The following is a 27,180-nucleotide window of genomic DNA, read 5'->3' on the forward strand; positions in this document are numbered from 1 at the left end:
TAAAGAGAGGGGAGGGCCAGGAGCATAATAGACCATGTGTATTGATTTCATGAAGGTATGAGAAAGGCTCTCCTTGGTCACCAGGAGATCACCTGCAGAGAAGGGAGCATTGCATTTGTCTAATTGGTATTGAGTCTCTTGATATGAGTGTGACCCTGCTGCCTTTAGAATCCAATCTGTGTTTGCGATAGATGGCAGATTTAGGTGGTATAGCGAGGGATAACGATGGGCCTGGGTCAGCGTGAAGCCATGTTTCTGATATGGCTAAAAGGTCAAGGTTATTGCTTCTGATGAGGTTTGCAATGTCAAGTGGGTGGACGGAAATAGACCTAGCATTCACTAAGGCAGCCCTTAGAGGAGGAGGCACAGGTTTGATTTACGAGAATTATACTTAGCGTGCAGAAGGAGGGGGATAGTGTGGGTGCTCCCCGCAGAAGTGGTGGAGTCCTTTGAGGAGTTGCAGCATGTACGAGACTGCAAGAAAGCATAGCCAAAGTGTTTGGTTGCATGGCTACAGGTGAGTAGCTAAGTGGCTCACTGCTGTTGGATGGCCTTTCAACCTCACTGGAGGCATCATGCTTATACAGTTTAGCGTGAGCCTTAGTAGAGGGATGCAGAGGTATGTCAGAAATCTGGAGAGAGTGGAAGGTTCTCAGTGGTAATACGTACACATGCGGTAGCGTTGGAGCATCTGCACGCAATGATGTGAGGGAGCGAGGGAGATAATGATAATTCAGTTAAGATGTGTGAACAGGCAGCTGTAGGTTGTCTGGACGTGGATGGTATGGGTGCTTGTTTGTTCTTAGAGACTGCTGCGCGAAAGGTGACAGCGCTGTTAGTTTTTGTGGCCTTGGATAGAATAAGCTTGTGATGGAGGGCGTGGAGCTTCGGTATCTCCGAGCAGAGGGAACTTGCGTGTTCCTGGGGAATGTGACCAGGAGCTTCATTGTGGATTGGGATATTGCAGAGCAGTCTAGTGGAGACCAGGGTTGAAATGTGCACGTGGATAGGCGTGTGCAAGTCTTGTACCTCCTAGACACGGCATTGCAGTGTACTGCAAAGCATATTTCAACAAAAAGCAGTGACAAGACATGTCGGCGCTTCTTCAGTGATGTGTGTTTTGCCAAGGCTCAATGAGCATACACAGTGAGGGAGGAAGGGGAGGGAGGAATAGTCATGTGATCAGGCAGGGTCTCCTGCATTGCTAATGATATGCATTTATTGAATGGGCCTACGTTGTTATACCTTAGCAACTTGGATGTATAGCCTTCCCAGGCCAGATTGGGACTGTGGTCCTTAGAGGGGGTCTTTTTAGGCAAGGCACTGATCCCATGATCCCTCATGTTTTCAATCCCCAATGGCCAATCCGAAGCAGCCGGAGGCGGGAATAAGGCCACTCAAGTCCCAGAGAAGCTTGTGAATGAAGCAGCGGCCATGTTTAAATGCTGCAAATGCTCCGATATTTCAGCAGAGTGCCCACCAGGTCTCACCTCACGGTGGCCCTCACCCTTGGCCTGGGTAGATGGAGGAGATCTTCTATGCACCTTGGATGGTCACACCTCAGCAGTTGGGGCCAGACGTGACTACATATCATCTGAACAGATGGTCTCCAGTACTGGGCTTTCATGTAACAGATTAATACATTCTGAGATTTGTAGTCTGTTTTGGTTTAAACTGGATTAACATATCAGGAAACTTTGACATTCCAAATAAATCCCAGTGGTGTCCAGATGAAATGTAGTCACCCATTTGATCACCCTAGAACATCACACATACAACACATTTGCCCAGTCACCTGCTACAAGACCATGAATGAATGTCAATTCCTCCCTTCCTCTTACACGTTATGCCTTCCTTTGGCCATTTGCTTCCATCTCCCACTCCTGCCCTCACATCTGCTACTCCTGCAGACAGAGCATGCAAACCAAGCAGCTTTTTATGGCATGCTTTAAGGTTGTTGGACAATTTAAGGATGTTTAGTTTCACAAAGGGATGCTAGTTGAGGGCGTGCTGCTGCCTGCTATTGATACAATGCAAGTGGGAACTTTTCAGGCTGTGTCTGCTGCACACACCTTGCCCCCAACTGTGCCCCCGGCTGTTGTCCGGTTTGCCCGCCCAAAGAAACGACCCGCCCTTATGTGAGGTTTCCCTCTTGTCGTGGATCCCGTTAGTGGCTCTAAAGAACAAACCAATACCCCTTACTCCCCGCTGTTCATCTCACCCCCTTCAGAGCCAGCCTCACTCGTCAATCCGCATCTTTATCTACAGTGCCATCTTCAGCTTGATGACACCCCTTCTCTCTCTCACATGGGCTTGTCCACTTCATTCCCTGCATTTCTTATCCAATGTCCAGACATTGTCCTCTTTTTCTGCAGGCTGAGGTGCCCCTAGGGACACTACCAACACTCCCACACACCTGCAGACCACCACACCCACATGCAATTAATATTAAAACTGAAGGCTTCATTGTAACATTAAAACTGACCATGACAAAAAAGGGGGAATTCCATTCAAGGAGAGGGGTCTTTTAATGCCCATCGACCTAAATGCACTTGAGTTCAGGACATTAATGTAGGGCTGATTCCAGACCTCCAACTATGAGGGAGGCCTCAATTAAAGAACACGTTAGTGCTAGGAGCGTTTCATAAGAGGGCTGGCTGTGGGCGCTATGTACGGGCCGCCATCTCCACCCAGCTAGTTTTGCGACCCTTTGGTAATCAGGACCTTGAAACTCGCAATCCGGGCAAGTGTGGCACGGGGCACAGAGCTCTGAGGATCTGCCGGCGATAGTAGACCATTTGGCTTTAAAGTGATAACAATATCAAGGAACAATGGGCCAAAGAAGCGGTTCGGCAGAGTTTAGAATTTGTCCTGAAGAAAGGTTGTTTCATTATTGAAACTTATCATTTTGAAGTTAATCAAAGAAGTAGATTCTCTACAAGTACATTCTTACCTTAAAAGATTTGATGGAAAGTGAATGCCTCTTTTGGGCTAAAAAAAGTAGTCGTTAGTTTGAGGGTGAGCGTGGATGTGCAGTTGACTTTTCAGAATGACTACTGGGAAAAGACAAATGAACCAGGGCAAGAATAGGTTTCACAGTCCTTACTAAAAAGAAAAGACCAGCAACAGTTCAGGGTGCATTGTGTCACCCTAACGGGCAATTCAGGGTGTGACCTGACAGCCTTTTGCAGTATAGTGACCGGAGGGTGCACCCAATCGAATAGTGAACAAGACTCCCCTATTGCGGAAGGTATTTGTGCAAGTCATTGTTGCTCGCCATCGCCATTTAGGCGTTGCTCATGATTTGGTGTCGCCATGATTCCTAGATCATCAAGAGATGGATTTTTATTCTGGAAAAAGTACATGTATCAATATTGCTATTTAGAACAATGAAAGGCACAGTTAGAGTTAGGGTCTCAAAAAAAATAATACAGGTTTCTAGAAGAATAAAATTTGAAATTTCCCGATCAATGTTTTATCCCCAGATTCAGGAAGTTAAAGATTTTACTGCACTGGCACAGCTCCACCTCACTGATGAGGCCCAACAAGTCTGAAACACGTGTATGGGGTTGCTGTTTGTACTCTTGTTCAAATGAGCTTTGCCTGACATTTCAGTGCTGGATTCCCTTTGTGGACGGGACAAAAACTGATATGCCAATGGTTATTCCTCCTTTGTGAAAACTAACGTGAGCTAAAAGCGATGGCTGCGGACTCTCAAAGTGGGAAAAAATGCACAGAACAGGTTATCATGCCATGTTCTTTCTAGAGAGGGGCACCTGCTACCCTTTTTGCATATTTGTAAGGAACTTGCGGTTGGTCATCATAGGTTACCTGGGGGAACCCGGACGTGGACCCCTTGCTCACTGTGCTCAGAGAGGCACAGCTCCACCTCACTGATGAGGCCCAACAAGGCTGAAACATGTGTATGCGGTTGCTGTTGGTATTCTTGTTCAAAGGAGGATTGCCTGGCATTTCGGTGCTGGGCTGCCTTTGTGGGCGGGACAAAGACTGATATGCAAATGGGTATTCCTCCTTTGTGAAAACTACAGTGATCTAAAAGCGATGGCTGCGGACTCTCAAAGTGGGGAAAAAAACACAGAACAGGTTATCATGCCATGTACTTTCTAGAGAGGGGCGCCTGCTACCTTTTTTGTATTCTGGGAATAGCATTTTTAGATTTTAATTATTTTTCTTTTAGTTCATATCCTTTCTGGAAGGTGACTAAATTGCTCCACAGGCACAGGCTTAGTTCTGAAAAGATAAGTTCAGATCCGGCCAACCTTTCACTTTACATCATTTTCGAGAAGCGTGCCTAGCATCTCCCAAGATGGGCTCTTTTTTGCATTCTCAGATGCAACAGTCTCTGGTCTGAATTAAAGGACTTTCAGAGAGATTTTTACTTGAAAATAAAAATAAATACAACGCCAAAAATAAAAATAAATACTGCCATCGTGCATAATAAATATAACCACGCCACCAACAAAATGCCAAGAGATTAGAATCTACATTGCCATTTTTTTACTGCAACAAATCAACAGAACATTTGGGAGTTAATCTCACATAGCCCACAAATACCTCTATTAAGCAAATAACTCAAACCTGATAGAGAACATTAACTGGCACCTGGAAAAGTGGCAGCTATACGCATTCTCTTACTAGGTCTTGTAGCTGCTACCCTTGCAGGAAGTACATGCCCACATCATTTTTTCTATGTAAAACGTCCAGAATCTCCAACGAAACCGTGAAAGGTCTTGAATCGCAGCACTGTTGAAACCTGTGCTCGTGTTTTTATTTTGGATTGGTGTTCATGTGTTAATGTGTTAAAGTGTTAATAGTCTTTTCTTTGTATAATGCTGTTATATGTGTGATTGTTTGTACTTAGCAGGTAAATGTTTGTTTTTGTTTCATGTAAAATGTAGCCTGAAGATGGAAATAAAAGTATATTTGTGTGCGATAGTTGTGTGTGCATTGGCGTATTGTTTCCAATGTATGTTAATGTTAATGGACATTTGTACCGTGCACTATCACCACCGGAGTGGTCCCCTGGTGCTCTGGCGTCCCTGAAAAAAGGGAAGGGGCGGTGGGGTATAGTTAGTGGGAATAAGCTGGAAAAAAGGGCAAGAGAGCAGTAATGTGCTGTTGGCAGCCGCAGCCCGGTGGGTCCGTTGGCTGGGCTTGGGTGTTTCCGATTTTAATGTGCATTGTAACTACATACATTTGCGCTGATCTGCCCTGATGTTACTTTTTGACTTGCTATTTGCAGAATATTGTTCCAGCAATATTGGTCTTATTTTATGTTTTATGTTTAGTGTCTAATAGCTGAAGCCTTAATGTTTGAAATCGCAATGTCTTTAGACTTCAACCATTTTTTAGGTAGTAACCTCAACTTTTACATAATTTTTCCCCACTGATTTTTTTTCAAATAGAGTATTGTATGATTTGTATGCGAGTTATGTTGACAGAATTGTGTTGACCATTTTGTGAGTTTGTCTGTAATTCATTAATCCATAGGATAGATTTCATTTGTTTTGTCCTTCCAAACCTTCTGCACAATTATGGCAGGTCTACTGCCTGCTAGATGTGGCCGACATCTTGTACGTTTCGCAAAATATTTTTTCTTTTGCAGCATGTGTTTCATTTTGTTCTGTCCCTTTGACACTAATATGCATCTGCTTTGTGTTAGCCGCAGCAGATTAGCTTGTACGTTTGCAAAAATGTTTTAACTTCACTATTTTTCATGTTGCTGTGTCCCTCAGTACCCGCTGCACTGTACCGCAGCCCTACTGTGTGTTTAGTACAGCAGATCACCTTGGGCTATTTGGCAGAATATTCTTCTTTCAGCGGTATGTTTTTCCTTTAATTTTGTCAGTCTAAGCCCACCGTGCATGTACGGTGGCCCCACTACGTTTTAGGTGCAGAGAATATTTTTATTTTCTTTTGTCCAGCCAACTGTGCTGCGCATGTCAGGTGGCCCTATTGAGTATTGGGTTTGGCAGAAATCTTTAGCATTTTACAGAATATTTTCAATTATGAGATAATTGTGTAGAAAACAGGATTTGTTGTCCTCTACGGACATCGCAATGCAAAACACATTTTTTAAAAAAGTTTATGAAACTGCCAAATTTGGCATGAGCATCATGGACAAGAACAAAAGTACATAGAAACATTGAAACAATATTTCCATTGTACAAGTGCGATTTCATCTCAACCATGATGCTTCAACAACGTCGGTATGGCTTTTCACAGGTATTCTCTACTGTGTAGAGCCAGCACATATGTCTGCACTTACCTTGCACTTGCCACCAGCTGCCCGTTTTATTCATCTTATTTATTCTACTATCCCATGTACTGCACTTTCGCCTCTCCCTTCCCCCGCACACTTTTCCCTTTCCCCCTTCCCATGCACTTGCGTGATCTGAATGACACCTGGCCTAGTAGGATCGTTGTCTCTGCCTTCCCTCTGTTCCCCCTGCCTTGCCTCATCACGCCTTGAAACACTTGTGTATAGGTGCATTATAAATGCCACATCATATCATAACAATAGAAATATTTATACTTACCAGCTGTTTGCATCAATTTCCTGTGAAGGTAGGTTGCCGAATAATCAAAGAGGTTTCATTTGCTCGCAACAGTTCCATGCAACCACCAGCTCGCAGGCAACAACAATGAGAGCTAACCACATTCTGTGTTTTAATCGTTTGGAGTGATTGTCATGCTTAGAGGACAATTGTGCAATCCCATTGAAAACGCTTTGTAAATCAGGCTCAAGGAGTCTCCCTGACAAGTTTCATATTCAATGTATTCCACTGAATGAAATCCATAATTTATTGGAATTATGTAATGTACGTCATTCATGGGAAAATCAGGGGAATGACAAGATCATCAATGTGCATTATGGGTACATGGAATGTTGTGCATTGAACATTATATATATATACACATTTATCAAGAAAACACATTAAAGTGAACCTGTCCATGCAATGGTATGTGGAAATCCATAAAAAATGCAGAACCACTGCCATGGGTGTGGTGATTCCACAAATAGTTAGATTCGGTACAAGGTATGCGCATGGCATAGGAACCTCCTTCAGCCGTGCCATATTGAGAACAAAACCTAAAGCATCACTTTAATACCTACATTTAAGCTTCCTGATTGGATTAGCCTTGCTGTGAGCTTGATCACCAGCGCCAACGACGCACACAGGATAAACGCACTTGAACAGAGATCCACAATTTGTAGTGTTAGGTGGAACGGCTCATAGTGCAAAGGATCTACGCACACCGACATGTAGTTGGCATATGGAAAAGGAAATGAGATGGCATATCCAAGATAATTGGTTCCAGCGGCTCCAGCAAATGAATAGTAGCAGTACGGGCCAATGAGAATTGAGACGATGGCAATGGCGAACTGTACCGGGGATGCAATGACACTCAGGATTCCAAAGGTGAAGCTTGCTTCCCACTGAAAAACAAAAAAAGAGTGATATTATGGCGTGTCGCTACCACTGGAAGCAATTGTGTCTATATTTAACATTTTGTATACTTTCACGTTCCTCTCTTTTTTGAAAATCTCATATTGAATTAAACAATGTAAGTACTGTTTATGTGTTCTAGTGACTCGTCATATATCCTGAAACATCTGCGTTGTATGAATTGAGAATTCCTGTTTTGGTCACCAAATTCACAGCCAGCTAGTACACGTTTAGCTGTATCTGCTGACACAAACGTGTCCTAAGTTTTATGCCGATTACTGCTTCCAACAGCTCTTGTTTGCCCTCCTACATCCTTCAATTTAAATAAAAAATACATACCCGCGGGAAGTTTTATTTGTTCCTCGGTCACTTCAATCTCACTTTCATTCTGCTGCACCAGCACCGCAATAGAAATAGAAAAGGGTCTCTTTCTGTTGTGAAGGTGGGAGCTCTCAGTTTTCCATGGCAGGTATTTTGTGATCATTTTTGAAGAACTGTGTGCATTCTAAGAGCTATGGACTTGGAGCAAAAAGATGTAGTAGTAGTGCGGCGGATGGTGATATCAGCCTGGATAGAGTGGTGTACTGGCTGGTAATAGCACTGCAGCTCTTGCTACAGCCCTCGCTTGTCTCTGGCATGTTGACTGATGCTGGCAGGCCATAGCAAGCAGGAAAACTCCACTGTCCTGGTGATTAACACCTAATTATATTTAAACGATCTGCATATATTCCTCCGGCGAATCACAGGGCTATCATGGAAAAAGGTTCCATAGTCCTCTCAGGAAGAGCGACACAGCACTGAATCTGGAATTGTGTGCCCATCACCTACAAAGGCCCAGCATACGAAGGTGGCCAATCCACTAAGCTTTCTTCTGCCAGGCCCTGAGACAGGGGGAATTAAGCAACTCTTTCCATTGTCGGCCTATTTCCTGCCGGTGCCCCTGCATCCCTGGCTTCTGGAGGGTGGTACGTGAAAGCAATAGGAACTCTGAAACTCAGCTGATAACTCTCTGAAGCATCCAAAGGATGACTTCAGGCAGGGCGATGTTGATGACCTTCCTCCTGGTGTTGCTGCTCTGGACACAGGGCCTCTGTCCTCTGGCTGGGTGGATGAGAAAAATATCTAACCTCTGAGAATGTATCCCTCCTCTCAATGATGGGTTGTGAACATGCACATTTTTTCCCTGTTGGTGTAATAGTTAAAGGTGAATCAAAAAGTAAATAGGATAATTATATGGGACTTGGTTAGATTTCTCCAGTATCTTCCCTCAGTTCCATGGCTTTTAAGACATTCAGACTCCTTCACCAAATAATGTACCCACTGATACCTATATAATGTTGATCCTGGATAACGTTTTCTGTTTCACAAGGGCAAATCTAGAGAGCCTGGTAGACCCCTCCCCCGGGCTAATACCCTGATCAAATACGCAAGTGATCAATAATGAATCGGTTTTGTGGCCTGGCCTACAATTGGAGTGGGGTGAATCAATGACCATATTGCTCATTAGAAACAATGGAATTATCCAGGACCAGTATTTGTATTTTCCATTGAAAATACATGATCAATTATCATAATACATGTTTGTATATTGCGTTTGCTACCATTTTTAATGCCTTTTTGTAGCATTGCAAAATAACATATCTTGTTAATGCCAACCGTAACAGTAATTATTTTAGCAATCTAGGAAAGACAAAAGGCTGAGCTGGGCTTGCCACAGTCTGATTTGTGACCTGCAGATTTATGCAGTGAGCGCATGCAACCATTGAGCTAACTGATCGGCATGGGTTGATTATGAGAATGTACCTGTGATCCGGAGGAGGCTTTTCTATGAGAGGTCAGATATCTGCATGATTCAACTGAAAGACATCCAACGAGACCAAGTGATTTGTCCATAGGAAATGTCTGTAATGGCACCACCAAAATTAAATTCAAATGAACTATTCCTCCCACCAGACACAGAAGAATATATTCTAAATCCCAGAGATTGTAGTAGGTAGTCATTTCATTTTTTTGTTGTTGTCATTTTTATTATGTCAGAGTATCGGTGGCATTAGACCGCCAGAGTAGAAGTGGGGGAGGACGGTAAAAGAAGGAAATTGAAGGGATTGGAAGTTCTGTATAAAATGGTGGCCACCCACATAAGCGAGAAAATAGGCAAACTATCTCAGATGGACGATGGTGTTGCCTTTCAGATGTGTATGCAACATCAATTTGAGTTCACTGAGTGTATATCAGTAATGCTACGATGTTTAGGCTTAGCTTTTACACCATTCGAGTCAACGGTCATGCACAAGGTCGTGCTGATTTCTTTGGTGCAGTCTCTAATTCAATGCACAAGTTAAGGTGGTCGGGTTGGAGTTTTAAGTTAGGAGTCAGATTGTCAAAGACCTTTAGAACATGTTGACCCTGGAATCTTGCATTCAGAATGTATTTAGTTAAATGATTGCAGGCTCAATCTTCTGCTGTTGCTGAGCTAAGGTGTGTAGCGTTGACGTATGTTGGAATTTCTGTGATATGATTTGCTGTGATTTTTTTAGAAAAATACTTTCTGGAAGGTTTTATCACATAAATCCAAACAGCTTGAGCTGGTGAACGATGAGACCACTTATTAAAGTTCAGAAATAGTTTAACTGAATTATCTGAATTAGCGAGGAGGATACTCTTGTGTCTAAAAGGTAATTTACGAATACCACTATGCATGGGGTGTTTAACAGTACTATATCATTATTAAGTCAACTGATGGACTGATAAGAATAGCAGTTCATTTTGCCCTCTGGCCCAAGCATAAAACATGAAATGTAGATATTTGAAGTAAGAAAATGTCTGCATTAGACGATCCCAAAGACATTCAGCTGGAATGTGTTTGGGGCCTATAACTACCATTGAAAACTAAGGAGTGTCATTGAACTCAAATCATTTGGAATGTATTTTCTGCTCATACAGGCAATTACATACATGCTCATGCTGGGACTTCTCTGTTTTTTATTGTGCATCTATTATTCGGCCCAGGGCCACATCAGAGGTTGAAAATATCCCATATGTTACTGCAACTCTGCGTGTCTAATCTACTGTCATTACTTTGGAATGTTTACGAAGTTGTGAAAGGGCACAGAGTGAATGACGGGTTGCAACCACATCTTTCTATAGGAAGATAGGTGAGTTTAGGGTTTCCTCCTCAAACAAATACTTTAAAGCATCGACTCACATCTAGATTTTACAACAGCTTCGAAGACCTGGCGTGTTTCCCTGCAGCCTTGTCCATCCTGCCTTTGCCTCCAGCAGCCAGCATTGTAGAGCCACATTGTTGTGAAAAAATGTGCTTTACAAATGTTTTTAATGAAACATAACATATAAATGGAGAGAAACTAGGCACCTTTACATCACACTTTCTAGAACATTGGTCACAAAGTTTTAGACTTCTTGGAAACTGAGATGGTGGGAAATAAAGTTGAACACAAAAACTAAAGGGACCTTCTTGATGGAATGCCTTATGTTTCTAGAATGTCCTTGGGGCTTATGGTCTGTTATATAAGGAGTCAGGGATTGTCTTGCGGGTATGACTTTTGGCTGCAAGTGAGACTGCCTCCCTGATGACATGATGAGCATAGAAACTGGTCGCAGGACAACATTGGTAGCTGTCGAGGTGAATTGTGCAGGGAACCAAAACCAGAGATTCAAAAGCACGACAGCTGGGGGCAGCAGCTTTAAAGTTCTAGCCCCAAAACACTGGAATGCTCTCCTGTCAAACATCAAGAACGAAGAATCCCACCAGCTATTTAAAATAATTACTGAAAACCTGTTTATTCAACTAATTGAAAAATTATTGCATACCCTTCGTACAGCCCCTGTTTATGTCTCCTGTATGTTTGTTTCCTGTCAACCTATGCCTATAACTGCTAAGACTGTAATTTTTGAATTGTCTGCAACTACACCGTGATACCTCAGGGTCTGGGCGTATAACAAATGTAATAAATAAACCAGAGTGCGCTCCTTCTATCCAGTGCAGTTCATGGTAAAATGTGTTCACTCTGCCACAAAGAGAACTTCAACAGCCTTGTTGTAATCCAACCACAAACTACTAGTGGAGGCGGGGTTATCAGAAAATTGCGCAAACACAAATGCATTTTGCACATGTGAAAATGTACATTAGCACTATTGCAGGTGACATTTTGTTGTCAAATGACAAGAAGTCTAAGACTGTTCGAATATATTCTAAATCGCAGAGTGTAAGTAGGTGGTTATTGGTATAGCACATGTTCCAGCTACTTCAACGGAATGAGGTCTGGAAAGAGCAAGGGATTCCCTGAAAGAATGTGCCCAGAAGGAATTCCACAGGCTCGTCTGTGCATTGATGGCCAATATGCGCCTTTTACCTGGATTGATTTTTGATTAATTATTATCCTTCCTGCCCTTAATTTCTGACAGGCAGTCTTGTTCTTTACTAGGGGAGGAATCCATGTCAGCTGACTGTTTTACCCAAATGTAGGTATCGTCTGTGTAATTTATCAAAAATATCAGAAATAATTCTGCCTAAGCAGTTCTGCCAAACATTTGATAAATTATGCTCTATTATGTTACTACTCTTTTACACTGCACATGCCATTGGCCTGATGAACATTCATAGAGGCCATTACTAGGTGGTATTACATTAAGTCATGCTGTGGATGCGTGATGGCAATGAGGTGTGCTCAAGAGTGCATAGGCGTTGAGAGGGCTTCACCCCTGATAATCATATTGGATTCCATCCTGCTGATAGCCGGATGGGGTTCTGGTAAAGCAAAGCCACTGATGTGGAGGTCAGAGCCAGGAACTGAACATGTGTAGAATAAGTACTGTGGAAAACAAATGGAGCTTTCGACAAAAGTATCTCCACTACCCCCAGCCATACTAGATTGGCCTCAAGTGGAGAAGACCAAATGAGTATCACCCTTGTTTGGAGTGAATTGGTAAATAAGCCACTGGAATGCAGCTTCGAGAATTAAATTAGAGGTAAGGTTGTAACATCGATCTCAAGCTTGCTAATTGTCTGGACCAGTCTCTGTGTGACACATTAACTGTGCCTGATCCATCAATTGGTACTTTTTCCAGTTGATTAAGCTTTTGTTGAGGAATTGTTGAAAACTCTGAAACCAACAAACTTAATGTATGATCCTATTCCTGCCTCTTTGGCTAAACAGCATGCTATTGCTCTCAGTGTTCCTTTTACTTTCTTTATTTATTCATCTCTTGCCCACGGTTTTGTCCCAATGGAGTTACAAAAATCATACCACAAGTCCCTTTTGAAGAAATCTACTCTGGATCATGAAATATTGGCCAACTATCAGCCTATTGCAGGCCTTTTGTGGCCCGGTAAGATTCTGGAAATAGTTGTTACTCGACAGTCCAGAACTTTCTCGAGGAACACAATATTCTTGCTACTTTTCATTCAGGTTTCAGACCCAGGCATGGGACTGAGACTGTACTGCTCTCAGTGCAGAACGATATTTTGGGGGCTGGTGATGGGGGCAATATCTGCATGCAGGTTATGCTAGACCTATCAGTTGTCATAGATCCGGTGGATGTTGATATCTTGCTGGGGAGACTGACTTCAGGGGCTCAGATGTCTATCAAGTCCCTTAGATGGTTTGCTTCCTTTTTATCTTGTTCAATGCGTCAAACTGGGTTCTTTTGTTTCGGATTTGCTTCCGGTTCACTTTGGAGTACCCCAGGGTTTGTAATTGCCTCCCATTCTCTTCAATATTTATATGCGTCCTCTGTTTGATATTTTTGCACAGTTTCATTTACAATATCATTCCTATACGAACGACACCCATATCTATGTCTGATTAACCCAACCTAGGAAAGCCCTTAATAGAGTTGTGGCCTGTGCAGAGAAAACTAAACTTCGATGTTAGAAAACAAACTCCAATTAAATCTGGGTAAAACAGAAAAAAATTATTGTTATCTTGAGCTCAAAAAAAATGTTAGCTGCTACTCTATCTTTTGTCCCACTTCCCACTTTTCTTGGTGTTCCCATCCAATTGTCATCTAATATAAAAAATCTGGGTTGCATCTGGCAATCAGATTTGTCTTTGTTTTAATATGCATATCAGTCACATTGTCAAATCTATATATTTCCAATTTAAAGTGTTGAAATCCATATTTGTGTTTCTTGCTGAGAAAGATTGTGGCCCTGTGGTAGGAGCCTTAGCCAACTCAAAGCTGGACTACTGCAATGCCCTACTTTTGGGTAATCCTAAATATTAAATTCAGCACCTCCAGACCGCTTAGAACCCAGCTGTTAGGCTGGTCTTTGCGCTGCCCAAGCATTCTCATATTTTGGCCCATTGCAGATCTTTCACTGGCTCTGTTTTTGATTTATAAGTGCATACACAGGCTTGCACCGGTATATCGTTCATCTAAGATTATAATTGACCAGCCAACGCGTTCTTTATTTTCTCATGACCAACTTGTTCTAGACCAGTTTCTTGGGGTGACAGATGATTCTCTTCCAGAGGACCTCAGCTGTGGAATGATCTTCCTTTGGAACTCTGTCAAATAGACTCGAGTCATTTTAGAAAAAGTTTAAAAACTGCCTTGTTCAGTTAGGTTGGCTGTTGTTGGTGTTTTTTTTTTATAACAGCCACACCCAGATGCAGGTTCCCTGCTTGGTTCTCAGAGATATACACTTTATTCATAATCAAATCAAATCAAATCATGCATGCATGCACTCGAGGTCAAAGGCGACATTTGCATTAAGGATATTACTCTGGAATTTCAACTGCCCATTATAAAGCCTGTACGCAGAGGCTGTCTGGCACCTTATGCACAGACTTTGAGGCCTTCCTGCACTGTCGGAATACATTCAAGCAATGCTCAAATATGGGAATTAAATACTAATGACAACAATGGAGAACCTCGGGGGACCTACATGTTATAGGTCTTAGGTAGAAAAGAAATAAACAACATTAACCAATATTAACATCCTGTTAGCGTTGAGGTAAAGTGGTAATCCACTCACAGTATTCAGTGATGCCGAGAGGTTCACCAGAATGAGTTTGCTCATAGATCCATAATCATCTATTTTGACCTGATCATCCCTGACTAAAACCCAGGCAGTTTCAGTTCCCTGGCATGGCCTAAGGCTTGACACAGAGTTGCCAAAGATCTCCTGAAATTGCAGGACTGCCAAGGATTCTCTGTAATCTGATGTCAATCTGAAGCTGGACAGTTACTACCTTCTCCAATATTTTGAAATGTCAAAGAAATAGTTGTATCTGTTAGGGTGTGTGGTATCTATTAATGGCTTTGGGAGCAGAGGTACCCCAAGGAGGATTTTTACTGCTCTGGACATGTCACCTATTTTTAAGAAGCTCATTGGACCTTTGAGTAGGTACAATACCTCTTGGGATCCAACTGGCATAAATGAGAAATCTCCTCCCAATCAGTGTTTGGGATCAGTTGGCAGAGTGTTGGGTCTTTTATTGTGGTGGGTGCAATGGCTTCTTTGATTATTTTCACCTTTTTCCCTGAAGACGTGTGCTGGGTTGTTGCAAAGGACTTGTCTTTGTGTTATGGCGGAATTAGAGTTTTTTTGTAAGTCATATCAGTACAAAACAAATGGATTCCTGCTGCAATTGTTGACATTGTCAATCGCTGTGGCAAAGTAGTCTTGCTTCGCAGAGAAGACGGCCTTTTGGTACAATGTACAGCATTTGGTTAAGATCTGTTTTGGCTTCTGACTGTGTTATTATTTAGTTGGTTTCTAGATTTTGGCTGGTGTGTCTAATTTTTGAGGGCTTCATTGAACCATAGATATATATTTTAGTTTGTTATGTTACCTAATTTATAGAGCACACTTACACCAAAGACATCTTGGTGCTAAATGCCCAATGCAAACTAGAAACTAAAACAGCAACGTTTTCAGAGCATCTCTAAATGCTAGCTGGTTCACAGTGTCCCTGAGAGATTGTGGAATAGAATTGCACAGCTTCGTAGCAGCAACAGAAACATCTTGTCTACTGGTTCTAGCCAATCTATAGCAAGGAGTCTGAGTTAGACATCTGTTCTGAGAACGCAGACATCGACTTGGAATGTAACGCTGGAACTTAGCTTGAATAAAATTCAGCCCCTCGACCACAGAAAGCTTGGTGCACAATGCAAACTGCCTTGAAAGTAGCCCACTTATCCACTGGGAGCCAGTGTAGCTGACGCAACACCAGAGAGATGTGAAATCCATAAAGGGAAGTAGTGGCCACCCTGGCATCAAGATTCTGTAAAAGCTGCGAACAATGAATACAATATTAAGGTTAAGCCCGATAGATTGAATTGCTATAATCAATCCTACTCAACACCAAAGACGCCACAACTGGGGCGTGCAGTGCAGCAGGAAGAAAGGGAGTACTTCCCAGAAGATTTTCAAACAGAAATGCACTGGAATGGAAAGAGAACCAATAGAAGAGGGCAAAAAGCAGAGAGGGAGGCGGCGGAAAAGGGACCAACACCAAGAATTTGGTCTTGTCCCTATTCAATTTTAACCAATTGCCACGGACTCCAGGCACTCCTAAACTGAGAAGAGTTATCAGATTTCTCCAGATTAAGTTGTACAATAATCTGGGTATCCTCACATAGGAGTAGCAGCGGAGGTCGTGGGAGTGGATGAGTCAGACTAAGGCTGGATATATACATTGAATAATATCGGGGAGAAGCAAGAGCCCTGCGGAACCCCACATGAAAGAGCAGTAGATGAAGACAGAAAGGGAGGAAGAGAACACATTTGTCTTCTGTCAAAAAGAAAAGAAGAAGCCCAAGATAGAACGGGGACTGAAAGACCAGCCATGGCTAAACAACTCAACTGGGTGGAGTGATCAACCATGTCAAAGGGAGCTGATGGATCTAAAAGAATCAGTCCGCCAACTCCACCCTGATCAGATAGCTCAGCCAAGTCATCCATAGCAGATACAAGGATGATCCTGGTGCTACGGCCAGGCCAAAAGCCTAATTGAAAAGAATCAAGAAAGAGAGCAGTCTCCAAGAAAGAGATAAATAGCGGAGAAATAAGAGACTCTGCAAGTTTCATAAGAAATGAAAGAAGAGAGATATGATGGAGATTGGCATGACTCACGGGGTCAAGGAGTTTTTTTAGAAGGGGAACAACAAGTGTCTGCTTTAGGTCTGAAGGAACAAAGCCAACAGCATGAAAGATTAACTGCCTGAGTAACCCAAGGGACTATATCAGGCATAATCTCCTTAAGGATCCAGAGTGGAATCAAATCCAGGGCAGAGGCCGGATTTCAATTTAGCTGTAGCCACTAGAATGTCTTAAGCAGCTAAGCGAGCAAAAGAAGACCAAGTATAGGAACAAACAAAGGTAGAATTATCAGTAGACAAGTCATTTGTTCCAGAATTAGACACAAAAATATTACGACAAACGTCATCAATCTTTCATATAAAAAAACTTGACAGCGAGTCACACAGATCCTGAGAGGGAACAACACTAGCTACAGAGTTAGAGTTGGAGGAAAGAGAGCGAAGCAGAGAGAAGCACTCCTTAGGTTTGTTAAGGGCATTCTAAACCGGGCTTGTATAAAAACCGGGCTTAGCTTCATGGATACCTCAATTTTAAGATTTAGACATATCCTGAAATGCCAATTTAGCAATTGGCCAGTAGCACCAACACTAGTTGTGTTCTGCTTGCCTGCATTTAAGATGCACAGCTTTGAGGGTTGCATCAAACAAACGCTCTGATGGACTCCAGTGACTTACACTAGGGTGTAGAGGAGCAAGACAATCACCCATTATGGCAAGATCACGAGCTAGAGCGGTAGGATCCATGGACTGAACACAGCCACAGTTATCAGTGATGGAAGATATGATATTGATAACTGAATGCCAACTTCGTTTAAGTGTTTTAAACAATCTAGGCAGGGTACAGACAGTCTCAGATTTACTAAAGAATGGAATAACTGAATGGTCAGGCCAAACTAACCAAAATGCCTGAAAAACTGTAACCAGTGTGCTAGCAGCAAAAATCAGATCCAATGTATTTCCTAACCGATGTATGGGTCCACGTACAAACTGCATGAGATCTAAATCATTCATAGCATTAAAAAAACTGAACAGAGGACAGATCCTAAGGGGGATTACATTTGAGGTTAATATCGCCAACTTTGTGTACATTTGTAAATTGACATTGAAGTTCAGTAGCCAGCTCTAAGAACAGGCTACAGAAAGCTGAATCTGCACCAGGAGGGCGTTAAAATATAGACCACACAGGAAGCAGAAATGACCAAACAAACAAACAACGCTTCCATTTTTATACAGGGATCAAAAGGGAGTGGTGTCGAACTAAACTGAGTTAGAAATCTGTGCAATACCCCCACCAGGATGAGCAGATGCACGATCTCAGCGAATAATCTTATAATTGTGTGGTAATGCTTATACTACCTCAGGGGCAGAGGCGTCACTTAACTACGTTTCTGTAACACACAGAACATCTGGCAGTAACTGGGAAATCATCTCGTGACAACACCACTTGTGCTCATAACGAACGCGCATTAATGAGTAGACATTTAAATGGGATGCTAGTAGAATTAGCCACAGACAAACTAGCAGGTTCATATATAAAACCTTGAGGTAAAATAGTGCATGGCAGAGCCAATTGTAATAAAGTATCACAGATGCAGACATTAGCATTCATAGAAGATGGAATTTCTATTACTGTATCCGCCCAGGCACGTCCTATGCACGGACAAGCACAGACGGGCTGGAATTAAGAGCGACGTTGGCACCTTCCTGCCAAGAAAGTCAGCATTACAAGGAACCAAGACAAGTAAAATCAAATAACCAACTGAAATAATAATGAGGCATCCAGTCACCCAGATTACCCCTATGAATAATGTAATCAGTAGAACCAAATATATGAAAATAAAAACATGCAGGGAGCCGAAGCACCAGTACCAGATGGGAAGCATCATGTAGGTTTGGGTCTTACTTGATTTGTTTTATTATTTATTTATGCATTTATTAAGCGCTCTAAACTCATAGGCATTAAGGCACTGATTACAGACAGTGGTATCAAAAGGCAAGCATAAGGATGTGAGAAGTTCAGACAATTGCCCCCCTCGGGGAGAAGAGTAAAGTTTTAAGGTGTTTCCTGAAAGTCCAATCAGATTGTTCAGCTCTCAGTGTTAAAGGTAAGGAGTTCCAGTTCTTGGCGGCGATGACCGGGAAGCTGGCCGCCCCCAGATCTCTTTCTCGAGAATCTTGGGATGGTAAATTGGTGGGCGTAGAGAGAACAGGTAGGTTTGGAGGAATGGGAATTTGTGAATTATTGTGTAAGATTTCTCGTGGCAGAGTTGGATAGACATTTGTGCCTGATGACTAAGGTTTTGAAGATGATGCACTCTCGAACAGGTAGCCAATGAGCACTTCTTCCTGCAACTGAGATGTGCTCACACTTTTGTATAATTAGCGCAGCTCTGAGGGAGTTATTTTGAATGATTTGGAGTATTGCAGTAGTCCAATCTTGAGCTAGTAAGCGCTCTGGCAATAGTAAAGCAGCTCTCAGTCATTAGAAAGGGTCTAGAAAGCGTTAATTAGTTTGGTCGTGTGGGCCGCAGAGGAGGCAATCACATTGACCTGCCTTGATAGGGAGCGAGTGGTGTCAAGATATACACCTAGGGTTTTGACATTGCTGGAGACTTGGACAGTGATGCCATCAATGGTGAAAGAACTGTGTGATTGGTTTGCTAATTGCGGTTTGTGACCCAACCAGGAGAATCACTGTCTTTTCGTTATCTGTGGAGACCTCCACAAATAGTCAGATGAGGACCAATACGGCAATGAGAAAGGTTTCAGTGGGTCTTTTATGCTCTAGTTGGTTTAGGGTTTCTTAATGAATTTGATGGAGAGAAGTTTCTTTTATGAGAACAAAACCATTTTGATTCTCCATTAGCTTACTAGCATTAGTGGTTCTTTAATCTATTACTTTGTGTTTTTCAATCCCATAGCTTCCTCCACCAACACTTTGTTAACATTTCAAAATTATTTTTTTATATATTTGTTTTTAATTGCAAATTAATAATTTAAAGTCGTTTTCTGGACATCATTTTGCACTCTTGGTGCACTGTGCATGCTTTCAGTGTTTTTTCATTGAATGTATTTTGTTAATTGTACAGACCAAAGCTTATCCCATACATTGGGTGACTGGCATATATTTCCATGTTCACCAATGATATTTGTCCCTGTAATATATTTACATATTTACCAGTAATCTATGCCCCAACCTCCATTTCAAGCTCAATGTTGGATTCAGGAGCTCCCCTTTACTCACAATAGAAATAGACAAAATGCAAACAGTGCAAGCTAGCTGCTCTATAAATAGTGTTTTTCTCTTTCTTTTTGGCTTTCTATGGCGAAGCACAGGCACACCAATGTTGGAAATTGAGGGAAATATGTGTATAACACTGTTGAGCCTAATACTACATATAGTATATTTTGTTTCTAGCTGAAGCACCACACATACTGGAGTTATATTTTCCTAAAATTCCTTTGTGGTCGGTCCTTGATAGAAATAGTTTGTATTCATTTTTAGCATGAGGCCCACATGATGGGGAATTTAGAAAAATTACTTGTATATGGAAATTGAAAACAAAGTAGGTCGGGCATATGTGAGCATCACACCAGAAAACTCCCAAACTAAATATATATTGTTTTTACTTCAATTGCAAGTTCCTAACCACATAGGAAAGAAAACAAAAGTATTCATATTGTGTGAGAGTTATGGCATGAATCCTGTCCACGATAAAAGTATAGATTTTTTCTATTTCCAACATTAATACTGACTGTGGATGTATACATGCCCCAAATTCCTATGTGGGATGGTGGTCATTCATTCCTCCTCTAGGCTTCGTGCTGAAACATTTTACAAACTTCTGTTGGGTGGGTAAACTCAAAATAACCAGAAATTCAGGACCTAGCCTTTCCCACAATTATCCACAACACAAGGATAAGTTGTCGTGCCTTATATAGGAAAAATGACTATAAAAGTTTAATATTATTTGCAAAATAGGCATTTATTTTTAACACCAATTTATGAATTGCCAACGTGAGTTAACTTAGAAACCAAGCCCTCGAAGAACCAACATTGATTGTGTTGAAGTATTTGTTGGGTTGGATACTATCTAAACAATGCACTCATTTCAACCAAACAAACGTAATGCACCCAAGTGGGAGAACGAGATGTACATGTCTGATAAAATAAAGTAGACAGTTGTTGGTATAAGGTCCTGAAAAAACTTTGCTTGCGGAGATAAAGTAGGATCATATGAATGGCAAATGTTTTGCCAGATCTATTTTGGGGAAAACTGGAGAAAAAAAAATCTCTGAAAGGGCTGCTTATACATCCAGCAGAGTAATCTGGGCTGAGGAACTGGGCACAGAAATAACAGTATCTAGAAACGTACGAATTTGAGATGGTACATGAAAGATGAATGAACACTTGCAGCGAAGACCCATGTAAAAAAAAAAGAAAAGATGTGGCTGATTGCCAAAGATAGCCTTTGTATGTTCAAATTTCAGTATCCAAATTTTCCAATGCAATCAGCCACATGTTTTGGATGCATTGGAAATAACAAAGACTCCACGCAAGTTATGAGATCCACAAACGGTGGCAGCAAATTACCATTATTCTGGCATAAAAGTGTACATCTCCAGGCAAAAGTCCCTCAAATGCAAAAAAATTAGTTGGGGAACAAACTGAAAAAAAAGGAAAAGCAGGACATTTTTCCTTGCAAGTGCTGTCAAACATTTAGGAAACCGAACCATTCTCAGGGATGTAAAACTTGCTCCAGTAGATTTAGTTATGATCAAAGCGTGGCTTGCGTCAAATAGGAACTGGGGAATTTGCCAAGTGAGTATGTCTGGAGATACATGCCTTCCCACACATTTTGGACTCTTCATGGTTCTGCGAATCGGGTGTAATTTGCGCCAGGCACAATTTGTGCATTTTTTGCAGCCTCATATCCACTTGGGGCCCACAAAATTCTTCATGAGACGGGCCCTCTGATTTGAGATGCATGGATCGAAACTTCTCTGTTCAGGCAAATGCTGGAAATGCAGTAACAGAAAGGGCACCTACAGAAAGAACTGCTTGCAACATGACATATTTTGGCAGGATAAAGGACAGAGAATCTGCACCAAGTTAAAGGAGACATGTGGGGTCATTACGACCCTGAAGTTAAGGGTTTAACAGCACCGTAAAAGGTGTTGGCACCGTTAAACACTTAACGCCTGATTACGAGGTCCCTTTGCGGCTCCCAAGCTTAACGACTGGTCTGGACCAGCCGTTAAAGTAGGGACCCGCAAAGGGACCTCCGAGGTAATTACGCTACCACAATTTGCAGTACTGTAATTACCGCCTTCCCCAGTCCCATTGAGCCCTATGGGGCAAAAATGGGAATGGGGAAGGGCCAATGGTAAATGGGGAATTACCGCCCTGCCAACCTTGGAATGGGGCGGTATTTCCCCATTTACCATTGGCGGACCCGTTACAATACCGGCAACAACCATGGTGCTAATAGCGCCATTGGTTACCGCCAGTCTCCATCCCATGTGATCAGTGATGCATTGAAACAAACTAAAAGTATGAAGCTCTGGTATCAAGACAACATTGCCAGTGGGGAAGAGGAGATCATGCAAAATAACTGAAACTCAACTTAAATGGAAGAAGTGGAAGACTATATAAAAGTGATAGGATTTTTTGAAATTATCGGGTGGGTTGTGCCTAAATCAAAAAAGGAGAAAATGTTTAAAGCAATTTGGAATTAGATGTATGAGAGAAAGGATTGGTGAACTGGAATTTTAAAACAAAATGTACAAGAGTATGTTTTTATATGAGAAATTGTATCTCTTATTATAGAACAGTTTAACTTAATTCTTTGTTGATCTTCTACAAATTAAATATACTACATATGGACTTCAATTTTCGATCTCTGATGTCTTAAATAAATACGATTCAAATGAGAAGGAAATGAAAACAGCTTTTTATTGGGTATCAGTGTTTTTATGTTGCACTAATACTGGTATGCCAAACTTACCAGTGATCTTTGTGTCCACTCTTTATATGCTAGAAGTACAAGTACTCCAACAATAACTGCCTGCAGAAAAACACAAACACATTTCTATCAGTTTGTGCACTTTAGTACCATGCATGATAACTGACATTCATTTAAAGTAATTTATATTAATTGCCTTATAATAACAATGTATTTTTTACATATATTTCAGAGACCCAGGATTATGTTTCAATAGCTTTTTAAGCAAAACAAAAGATGGGTAAACCTCTACTTCGCTGACAAAGAGGAAATAGCAAATGTAGTGAACGGAGAGTGTGTCAGCTGAAACCAGATTCAAGTTAAAGAGGTGACCGGCAATGTGTTGGGGAGAGGGGGCCCCCGGATTCGGAATCACAGATCAGGCCATATGAACCAAACAATAATTGAAAAACATGAATATTTTATTTAAATTTCATTTGTTTTAAAACATACATATTAAATTTTGTAACAAGCTCATCTCTAAATAGCAGCATGTATTATTGTTGAATAAAGTGCATAGAAAACAAAGTGCTAATATAAAACAAGGCTGAAAATTCAGTCAATGCTAACTTCATGTTGCCAAGCTGTCTGAACCTCAAGTCGGCTGAAGGAGATCACGCGGCTGGTGGTCAGAGGCTATGGCCACATTTAACAATGTAGAGAAAACCACAAAATTATATGGACAAGGCAATAGTAGTTCCCGACTAGAAAAAGGGGTGCCATTAGCTTTTTAAACAACACTCATTCTGATGCCCACAGATCTTTACAGCATCTGCCATGCCCAGAATAAGGAATTCAGTGGTACTCATTTTATCAACCTGCAAAGGCTGAAATAGCGAGTTTTCCAAGTCCGGAATTAAAGTGTTAACCTACGTGATGGACATGGATTTACCCAGGCGTCCTCCAAAAGCCCTGATACCGCAAGGGGATGGGGCATTTAAAATGCATACTATATCTTGGTTTTAAATATCTCTTAAAATGTCCATGATGCCTAAAAAACAAACAAACAAACAAACAAACAAACAAACAAACAAACAAACAAACAAACAAACAAACAAACAAACAAACAAACAAACAAACAAACAAACAAACAAACAAACAAACAAACAAACAAACAAACAAACAAACAAACAAACAAACAAACAAACAAACAAACACACACACACACACACACACACACACACACACACACACACACACACACTTTATTGTAAAATGTGTTTCTAAAAGAAATGTGAAACAGTTGGATACTCCAAGGGAATTCGGGTTGCACTACTTCTCCATTTGTATCTCATATTGGCATTCTTTTGTCAGAAAGAGTTTTCTTTGGATATCCCTTGCTGTTATAGCGGAGGAAATTGGGAGGCATACCCCAAGACTGAAAAAACATTTCTTGAATATGTCCTCCAAATATAAAGTGGTATTGACCTAGCCTGAGACATAGGGCCTCATTATGAGTGTGCCGGTAAGCTACTGGCACTGTTGTTACTGGACCGGCACACTCTGAGTTCTGTGGGCGGAATGGTACCCGCTCGCAGACTTTTACGGAAGCACATGCACCGTTAATAACAGTGGCGGTGCTTCCGTCCACCCCATTCCCATTGAGTCCTATGGGACTCGAATGGGAATGGGGAGTAATAACATGACTCCGGCGGCAGCCATGCCGTCTTTACCGGCATGCCTACCGCCGGAGTTGTAATGCGGCCCATAGTTTCTGAAAGCGGCCAGAATTATGACCATAATACAGAGATTTGAAGCCGGCTCTGATCCCCTTATTGACATGTGAGATCAAACTGTAGGCCAGATAATATCAAAAATTAAACTTGTAGACATAGGCCAGTGGCCCTACTTTGAATTATGGGCCCTGAAAACCTTGTTAAAGGCCCAGATACGGCCTGAGGGTGAGATCTGTAAAGCGTTTATACGCCACGTCACTCTTCAAAATATATGTTGTATGTAGACAAATATAGGAGTTGTCAGTGCAAACCTTTGCCTGGTTAGTCGCAGGGAATTGGCAGCGGGTATGCTCCACACTGCTGCTAACCTAGGAATGGAACATTCAAAACAAGCTGCCGGCTATACCAATTCTTAGGGCCTTTAGATTGTCCAATGATTATGCTCTTTCAGCATTCCAATACATTATTAAGCAATCAGTCCCGAGATGGGGTGGCATTACCAATCAGGCCTGTTACCGTTCCCTGACTGGCAATGTTCCTCCCAACCTGGGACTTTATAGCTATTAGCACCCCGGCATGATTTGGTAGGTGCTAATAGCTTTTTCTTAAGTTGAGAATGGCATGGTTGCCGATTCTCAACTTAAAAAACTGCAGAACAAAATGACTGCCATGGATGCAGAGAGAAGGGAACTGCATGTAGCCCAATCTCTTTTTCCATGATGGCCAGAGGCGAGACGTCCCAAGCGGCTGTCACACGGTGTGGCTTGACGCTCACCGCACGCTGATGGGTCCGCTGATGGGTCCACTGCACTAACCTCCCTGGCTCCTCCCAGCATAGGCTCAGCATCCTTCTGCGTGGCGTTGGCGACCACAGTGTGGACATCTATCACTGTTCATTGAGCTGCAGTTACCACACCTGCTTTCCTGTACTGCCCTCGAGATCAGCGCTAGTACTGCTCGAACATTTGAGCTTTTGAGCTGCCATTGTTTGGAGCCTCTCATGTTCTGGGATCCCTCAAGCCATGGCATGCTCCTGCTGATTCTCCTCGAGCCCTGCTAACGCAGGGTTGGTAGGCTCCGAGTCTTGAGCTCTGAGACTGTCTTTCTGGATAAGGTGAGCTGAGCTGGCATCCCGTCGGGGCAATGATCTGTAATGCAGATGCTGCAGGGTACTTGGTCCCCTAGATAACCTGAGTGCTTGGTGGGGCCCCTGTAGTAGGTATCGAGCTCATCTCAGGCTCAAGCATTATGTGATGCTCTGTTGCCCTCAATGACCTTTGCCTTCTACTATACACCTGTGCACACCCTCCATATCCCCCCTTTTCTCTTTTTGTAAGCATTTGTTAGCTTGCGTGTGGGTTGAGGTTTTGGGGGAGGAGGATCACCAGGGGTGACTGCAAGCAACTGCACTTGAGCCCCTCGTGCACTCCAGATTCCTGACTTGGCCTCCCCCCGTTAGGGCTAACTGGTGGGGTGCCTACTTCTCTGGAGGTAGTCTACATCAGGCTGTGACCTGAACCTCTGCCTAGGGCGCCGGAACTACTATCTTCCACTGCTCCCACGTTATCATCTTCTCTGAGTTTCCAACTTTGTGCCTTTTCTTGGACTGGTGCAGTTACATGTTTCCACGTGACTTCTATTTTATTTTAGAAGTCCCCTTGGACATCTGTAGCCCTGGGCACACTACACTATGGGCGACCCCCTTGAATGGCTTCGATTTGATTATTTCTGTTCGTGATCATGTACCGACTAGTCATATATTTGTCTAGTTTTCTCCTTCCTATCCTTTGTGCTTCTAGGTCTTCTTGTCCTTTCCCCATCTAGGATAACCTATCGCACTCCTCCGGTGCTACCTTCTGCTCATCTACGCAATGCATCTTAACTTGACTTGCCCTCTCATGTCTTCTGATGCTTTTCCACAATTCCACTTTGGTCTCTTAAATGCTTGCTCTATCTGTATTAACATTGTATTCTTGACCTCTTTCTTTGTTTTAATTTCCATTTTCTCAGCTTAACTGAATCTTCGATCACCCCTGATAACCCCGTAACTCCTGCTTTTCTTCAAACTGCCTCTACTTCTTTTTGCTATAACCCCCACCCACTTAGGCGTGGGGGAGGGCACTGAAATCCTCTTCAATTCCTCCTTCACTCTTCTATCTCCTCGTTCTCATCTCTCAAGTTTTCCTTTGAATACCACTTTTCCTCTTTTTCTGATCGTTTCCCTGTCTCTCTCCTTGTTGTTTATCAACTACCTAGCCCACTTCACCTACTAACTTTCTCGAACATCTTGATCTCCTTCTATCCCACCTCCTTCCATCTTCCTCCCCTTTATTTCTCCTTGGGGATTTCAATCTTCCTTCCACAACTCTTCAATGTCATGGCCATTGGGCAAGGGCCCAGGCCTTCATCACCTCCAGAGTCCAAATGGACCCAGTCCTGGCGCCTCTGGTGCCAGGCTCATAGAAAGGTGTGCTTTGCACACCCTGTGCCTAAGGCACGTGCATCAGGGCCGGGCGTGGCCATAGAACATCATTGGGAGGCACGTGCCAGAGTCCTTGGGAGGGGCAAGGTGGAGCCACAAGGCGGGGCCAAAGGGAGGAGCCAGAGCCAGCCTATATAAGGCCAGCCCAAGCACATGCCCTTGCTTCACTTTAGTCTGCTTTGCAGCGTGACACTTACCAATGTTCCTCACCTTGGTTCATGTTACTCCATCGCTGAAGACCATCTTACCTGATTCCAGCCGCTCCATCGCTCAAGGTTCACCTTACCTGATTCCAGCCGCTCAATAAGGTTCACCTTACCTAATTCCAGCCGCTCCATCGCTGAAGGCGTAGCTTACCTGGCATCAGCCGCTCCATCGCTGAAGGCGCACTTTACCCGATTCCAGCCGCTTCATTGCCGAGACGCACCTTACCTGATTTCAGCCGCTCCATCGCAGTACGCGCATCCTACCTGCAT

General features: G+C 42.5%; 1 protein-coding gene across 2 annotated transcripts in view; it reads right to left on the minus strand.

Moving 5' to 3' along the window:
• Nucleotides 1-27,180, minus strand: part of TMEM212 (transmembrane protein 212) — a 139,803-nt gene that overhangs the window by 16,824 nt on the left and 95,799 nt on the right. For both annotated transcript variants that reach the window (XM_069618742.1, XM_069618741.1), the window contains exons 2-3: nucleotides 22,550-22,609; nucleotides 7,139-7,462 (exon numbers count right to left, since the gene is read on the minus strand). In XM_069618742.1, the coding sequence (XP_069474843.1) occupies nucleotides 7,139-7,462; nucleotides 22,550-22,609 (384 nt within the window). The remainder of the gene's footprint in view (nucleotides 1-7,138; nucleotides 7,463-22,549; nucleotides 22,610-27,180) is intronic.

This window comes from Ambystoma mexicanum, chromosome 10 (assembly GCF_040938575.1).
Source record: "Ambystoma mexicanum isolate Mex_15411 chromosome 10, UKY_AmexF1_1, whole genome shotgun sequence".
NCBI lineage: Eukaryota > Metazoa > Chordata > Amphibia > Caudata > Ambystomatidae > Ambystoma > Ambystoma mexicanum.